The sequence below is a fragment of the Trypanosoma cruzi genome, genomic scaffold (genome assembly GCF_000209065.1).
Source record: "Trypanosoma cruzi strain CL Brener 1047053517087 genomic scaffold, whole genome shotgun sequence".
NCBI classification, from domain to species: Eukaryota; Euglenozoa; class Kinetoplastea; order Trypanosomatida; family Trypanosomatidae; genus Trypanosoma; species Trypanosoma cruzi.
Genome location: NW_001849447.1, coordinates 157,507 through 164,167, shown reverse-complemented (window position 1 = coordinate 164,167; position 6,661 = coordinate 157,507). Strand labels below are relative to the sequence as shown.

At 45.8% G+C, this 6,661-nt stretch overlaps 3 protein-coding genes across 3 annotated transcripts, besides 9 other annotated features; all 3 read left to right on the top strand.

The window, feature by feature from the left end:
* Positions 1-6,661: a sequence feature (heterozygous, non-Esmeraldo-like haplotype).
* Positions 270-297: a microsatellite.
* Positions 450-506: a microsatellite.
* Tc00.1047053508889.19 (uncharacterized protein) lies at positions 514-2,046 on the top strand (the record flags this gene model as incomplete). The annotated part of the gene is made up of 1 exon (XM_799695.1): positions 514-2,046. The coding sequence occupies one exon, from the start codon at positions 514-516 to the stop codon at positions 2,044-2,046; it is 1,533 nt and encodes a 510-aa protein (XP_804788.1).
* Positions 2,715-2,791: a sequence feature (GA-rich).
* Positions 3,102-3,126: a microsatellite.
* Positions 3,719-3,742: a microsatellite.
* Positions 3,963-4,010: a sequence feature (A-rich).
* Positions 4,086-5,804, top strand: Tc00.1047053508889.10 (hypothetical protein, conserved; the record flags this gene model as incomplete). The annotated part of the gene is made up of 1 exon (XM_799693.1): positions 4,086-5,804. The coding sequence occupies one exon, from the start codon at positions 4,086-4,088 to the stop codon at positions 5,802-5,804; it is 1,719 nt and encodes a 572-aa protein (XP_804786.1).
* Positions 5,899-5,918: a microsatellite.
* Positions 6,001-6,026: a microsatellite.
* On the top strand, positions 6,090-6,661 carry Tc00.1047053508889.4 (5-oxoprolinase, putative; the record flags this gene model as incomplete). The annotated part of the gene is made up of 1 exon (XM_799694.1): positions 6,090-6,661. A coding segment is annotated over one exon (572 nt), but the record flags the coding sequence as incomplete, so codon positions are not given.

Here is a 6,661-nt window from a genome sequence, read left to right as displayed (position 1 = left end):
GGGGGGGTGGGGGGGGGGAGAAACGTCTGAAAGATCAAATAGATGAATTTTTTATTTCTCTGTTTTTGTGTACATTTTTCCTCTTTTTCTGCTTTCTCCCACGATTCTTTTTATCTAACTGTTTATTTTATTTCTCTCCATTTTTGAAAAAAAAAAAAAAATGGGTTGAGAGGTGTCTGAAATCACTCTGGACGTCTCCTCTGGTTGGTTGGATGTTGTAGTCAACTGCCCTTGTTTTTTTTGTTATGGTTTTCTTTCCCCCACCCCCTACACACACACACACACACACACACACACTTGTCTCTACCCATACGCACCAAGCAATACACGGGCTGCACTCACAGCCACAACTGTTGCAGGGATAAGAGCAGTGAACTGAAGGGTTATAGGAGTAAGAAAGAGAAGAAGGGGGAGGACTGTGCTATCATTTAGTAACTCGACGAAGATATATATATATATAATATAATATAATATAATATAATATAATACAATATAATATATATATATATATACATGCTTGAAGAGGCAACTCCGCGCGCGCAGCTCCATATTCAGCGTATTTTAGGCGAATTTAGAGAGCCTCCCAATGGGAGTGCTGGAACGATAGCACCAACAACGTTGCGAAACTCCCCAATTCGTCACGCCTTGCCAGCAAGCTCTCCAAATTTTATGGGGTCATCAAGCGGTTCTTCCGCTCAACGTGTTGATTTACGTGACCGTCACCTCGCGGGGAATTCGGTTCCTCACAGAAGCAGCAACAGCAGCGTTCGAGCGGCACAAGTGAAAGGAAATGGGCCGTCGCCAGGTCGCAAAATCGCGGCCGCGCCCACCCGTGTGAAGTCTACACGCTCTTTACTTGATCCGTCGGAGGTTTCTTTGGAGTCCGATCTCCCGCGTCCTGAGGCACAAATGCAGGGTGTGTCTCAGAAGATACAGCGGCTTGCCGGTGTTCCGGAAGGAAGTTCTTTATTGGTGCATGAAGTTGATTTAAATGGAATGATGGGAGAAGATGCCGTGACGGGTACAAATTCCATAAACTCTGCAACGTCTATAAAATGTTGCATTCGACAACTAGAGGATGATGAGACGTTTTACCGACGGTTCATTTGCAACACAGCTGATGCCTGCATAGAGATGCTGCGGCGGGTCATGTGCTACTGGGAAGAGGCTGTTAAGCAATTAAGAGAGGTGACAGACATGGTGGTGGGGGTTTCTAGGTTTGCAAACATATCAGCCGAAGAGGTTCTTCAAACTCCTGAAGAACACTTAAGCCGTGCCTTCAACCCAGGGTTGAAGGGATCTCTCATGGATGTCAAGGGGGCACTGGATAAGTTGCAGCAAATGCCAGCCATCCTGGTGGCCAATTACGATCAATTAGTGTCCAAAAACCCCGGTGTATGTGAGACGCAAGATTCAGCACGCATCTTTTCCTCACCTCAGCTCAATTTACAAAAGACACCGCAAACACCACAACAACAAATTTTGTCTCCACGCGACGCAAATTTTTATGTTCGACGACCGTCTTCTCTTTTTTCGCGTTGCGGAAGCCTGCAAGCGATGAGTTCTCGATCGCATCAACCGATTATTGGGATTACGAATTCTCATGCGGGGTTTTTGGTGGGTGAAAGTCTTGAGAGTGAGGAATTACCGTTCAGCACAACAACTGGAGCAAACATGGTGCATTCACAGAGAGAGCGTGATGCGGACCCCTCGTGGGCGATGGAGGATTTACGGGAAGAGAATGTGTATTGGCAGGAAGAGGCTCTGCGTGCGGTGTTAGAGGCAGAGAAATACTCGCAGATGTTGCACACGGTAGTTGGGTTCCCTCCCTCAAGCTCTTTCAATGGGAATAGTGAATTGGAATCCAGAAGAATTTCCATCACGGCAATGGGTTCACCCATCCAGATGATTGTTGTGCAGCGCCTTTTCATAAGATTACTTGAGGAAAAGGAGGAGGGAGACCGGAGTAGAATAGAGTCATGGGAAGCGCAAGAGTGGTGGGGGCTTTGGTTCTCTGCACGAAATGCCATCGAAAAACACCACTAGAAGCGGGAGCAGTTGGTTGCACATGATTTTTTTTTAGTTTTTTTTTCTTGTGTTTTCTCAAATAAATTTGGTGTTCCACATTGCGGCAAAACGTGCCCCTCAGACCTCATGGTGTTACAACTGTGCTCTAGTAGGACACGGCTGGCCCGGGCGCTGATCGATGACGTCAGGCCTGTGCCAAGACACACAGCAATTTCGTGGGGGAAACGTTGCTGGCTCCTGGACTCCCCTGGCAATACGGGGGTAATTGACCCTGGCAACACGGTGAGGTAGCCAACCATGAAATCGCTAGGGGTGTCGCAAATGAGGTAGATCATAATGACAGGAGACGCTCTTCTGGGGATGCGATTTATGCCACGTGCGTCGTGCAAGAAGTCTGCCTCGGAGAATATGAAGGATCCCTCTCTGTTACATGAGTGGAAAAAGCGCACATACGCAGCAGTTCTGACAGGCATGGCGACCATCATGAAAAAAAGAAGCGTTTTGGAATGAATGAAATGGACGACTCCTGTGGGAAGTTTTTTGCAGCTTCCACAACCGGGAAATAAAAATGTATTGTGGAGCTGGAGACAGCAAAGGCCTTTTTCTTTGCACCACGCCTGAAATGGCAATTGCTGATGATGGGATGATGTGGTATTTTGATACGCAATTACGCATGCATCTAAAACTCTGTTCTCCCTTCTCTTTTTTTTCCCCCTCTTCTTTCTCTCTGTCTTCCTTTTTGTCACTATCCCTTTTTCTTTTTGAGAAATGCATTCAATTGCTTTTATTGTGTATAATCTTTTTGGCGCCGCGGGTGCGGATTTTTTTGTGGTTGATGTGGTTTTTGCTCATTTGCCTCTTCAACCACGACCATTCATTGGCTATGATTTGTAATGGGCACAGAAGGGAAGCAAATGACAAGAGATTGTGTGTGTGTGTTTTTTGTAGTTGTCTTTTTTCATTTTGTGAGAGTTGCTGTTTTTTTTTGTTTTTGAGGGAAATGAGCGTTTGGAGACGGAAAGTAAATGGGGTTGACGCGCATGTCATTATAGCAGCGAAAAGAAAACACACACAAAAAAAAAAAAAGAAAAAAAAGAACGGCGGAGACTGGAGGTGCAGAGCGGGACTCCAAGAAGAGGTTTCAAAACATGCGAGCCGGTGGAGGAATTGAGAAGTGGCCGTCGTTTCTTTTTTTTTTTTTTTTTTGCGTGTGGCTTGCGGTCTGGCCAACTGTGCACTGGTGTGTGTTTTACGGCGCCGTTGTCGCAGTGACGGGGAGTTTTATCTTCCATTTGAAGAAAGTTAATAAAAACAAAAAGGAAAACAAATAAAACAGCGCCTGGGATTTGTTGAAGGACTGGAGGAAGAGGAAGTAAAAATTGCCGCTGCCTCTGCCAATAATTGTATTATGCGCATGTGCAAATGTGGGAGAAAAACTTTTTTTACATGACCTCCCACCGCCTGATGTAATTTTTGTATCTTTTTTTTATTTATTTTGATTTCCCCCTTCAAAGAGCCCTCATTTTTGTTTTGTTTTTTTCTGTGGGGGAATTTTTATGCGTCATTGCCATTATCATGTACACAGAAGAATGTTCTATATATTTTTCCTTCCTGTTTGCTCGCTGTGTGGTATATATTATTGAAGATGTGCACAATTTTTTTTTTTTTTCCTCTCTTGTTTTGCTGAGAGTTTCTTTTTTTTTTTTTTTTTTTTGCTGTTGCTGTTGGTGATGACTCATAATCTTTTGGGTCTTGTGTTTTTTATTGGGGCGTGTTTCCGTTCCCTTCTGTTCCATTGTCTCTGCGTATGCCTCGATAATGATAGTTGTATGCCGAGTGAATTTAATTTGTTGCTTCGGGCAGACCTTTTTTTTTTTATTTCCTTTTTTTTGGCCTTCCCTCTTGTCGCCCTCTTTTCCACATGTCTGTGAGCCTTTTTTTTTTTTTCTCTTTTTTTGTTTTGTTTTGTTTTCTGCTTTTTTATTCCTCTGCAATGAAACGGAATTGTGAGAAGAACTGTGATCGAAACTCGTTTATTTTTTGGGTGCGCTTTACAAATGCGGATTGTGATGAGCGACGAAAAGGGAAGCGCCAAAACAGCGGCTTGGGCAGCGTCGTTGCTCTGCTTCCTCTTCATGATTTTGTCCATTGGGATTGTCGCGGCAGCACAAGAGGGGAGCCACGAACTCGCACAAATTGTTTTTGTCAGCTGCAACAAACACGACCGGGATCAGAACTACTGGGATGTGATTGCGGCCACCGTCGAGCACGGAAAAGACGCTGGGCAGCTGAATAAGCCACTAAAGCGTGCTACAGGCAGTTGTGCGGCGAATTCCCCCGTGGATGCACTCGTTTGGCTTGGCGATGCGGTGTACGCGGACAATTTTAGTGCCTTTAGGGGTTGCTATCCGAACACCGATTTGGAGTTGGTCCGTTCAAGGTTTACAAAACAACGAAACGCCTCGGAATATGTCGCCTTTCGCCAGACATGTGTGCGCCAGCGCCAAAACTTGGCTTTCCGTGAGGACGGAGAAGAAACGCAATTTGTTATGGGTGTCTGGGACGACCATGACATGGGCAAGAACGACGGTGGGGCAGAATACGCTGACAAGGACGCCACACAACAGTTTTTTTTGGATTTCCTAGGTGTTGCGAAGAACAGCCCGCGCAGAAAGCAAAAGGGTGTATACGTTTTTGAAACCGTTCCATTTCGGGCGTTGGATTCAAATGCCAGCGTCAATCCCGCGAAATCCGCCGCAATAAAAGAGTTGCATAGCTTATATGATCATGCTGTGTGCTTTCTTCTTTTGGACGCACGCTACTTTCGTGAACCCTCAAATGCCACTCGTAGTGGTGATATGTTGGGTGAAGTGCAGTGGAAATGGCTTGAGGAGCGTCTCCGCAATGACGTGGCGGGGCAGAACCCAGTCAGCGGCCGGGAACGATGTGCACTGACAATCGTGGGGAGCGGAGTGCAGGTGATTATGGACGAGAAGGTGACCGAAAGCTGGGGTGCATTTCCGCTCTCGCGAAACCGCCTTTTTTTGCTGCTCCGCCGATATAAGAGCGAACGAGTGATTTTTATTAGCGGCGATGTGCACCTCGGTGAGATTGGCATGGACAACACACAGGACGCCATGGAGGCGCTCGGGTACCCCATTCTTGAGGCGACGAGCTCCGGACTGACGCACAGTTCCGCCGTATTTTGGGGTTTGCCTACTTTAATGAGGACATTATTTCCCAGTCCACGCCGCGTGGGTGTTTACATTGAAAGAAATTTTGGTGTCGTGCGTTTGACGGCAGACCCCGAGGCTCTTATCATGGCCTTAAAACGCGACGGCAAGGCACAGAGGCACCAATTTGAGAGGTACATAAACGTCTCCGTCTTTATTCACAGCATTCCGCAAAAAGGAAAGGCCGTTCTGCAGCTGTCGTTGCCATTAGATGTGTTTACAATCGATGGAGGAGGCGGTACGAAGGGCCGCTTTAATACGTTCACTTCTGCGGTGAAACGGACATGTGAGGACCCATCCAAAGAAAATACAGAAAATGGAGATTGCTCAACTGTGTATTACCCACGTTCTGCTCCGTTACCTGTTTTTACTTCTTTGATTCAATTTCTCCAACGCCACATATGGCCCCAGCACACACTTCTGCAGGTTGTTTCAACCGTTGTAAGTACATCGGTATTGCTCCTGTTAGCAGCTACGGCAGTGTTTTGTATACGACTGTGGAATACCGGTTCAAAGAGGAAAAAAAGGGAAAAAATTAGCTGATTTTTTGCACATTCTTTCATTTGCTTTTATTTTGGCTTTCCTGAGGTGAATTTTTATGGAAGTGTGAAAATTTCGGGGAAAGAAACGACAAGCAATATATATATATATATATATTAGATGTATGTGGTAACCTGATTTTTTTTCCCCCTTACACAAATATAATGCTTCTTTGATGGAATTTAATCATCTTTCCATGTTTGTTTCTTTTTTTTTTTTTTTTTTGTGTGTGTGTGTGGACCCTGCCCCCCTTTGTAAGCGTCAAAGAAATAAAGGGAAGCACTGACTATGAACTTAAAGTATCCACGTTTCCGTATCTCAGTTGATCGGGGAGGAACCTTTACGGATTTCGTGGGGGACGTCACGTTTGAGGATGGAACAACGCATTGGAAGACACTCAAGCTGTTGTCGTGTGATCCGCAGCATTACCCTGACGCTCCAAGTGAAGGTATTCGACGCATTATGCGTTGCTATATCCCTGATGTGGTGCCTGCCAGAGGTTTGATAGAAAACGAATACCTGGACGAGGTCCGCATGGGAACCACAGTCGCCACGAATGCGCTTCTGGAGCACAATGGGGAGCGGTCTGTGATGGTTTTAACAGAGGGTTTTGCCGACATTTTGGATATTCGCGACCAGGCCCGTCCTTCCATCTTTGCTCTGCACATTAAGAAGAATCCTGTTCTTGCGGAATGCACCGTGGAGGCCAAGGAGCGTGTACGCATAATTTCATTAAAAGAAGCAAGATCCACAATACCGTGGCCCAAGGAATGGATTAAATGCGGGGAGAGCTACATTGTAGATGTCGTGCGGCCCCTGGAGAAGGATGACCTGCGACAAAAGCTTCAGAAAGCATATAA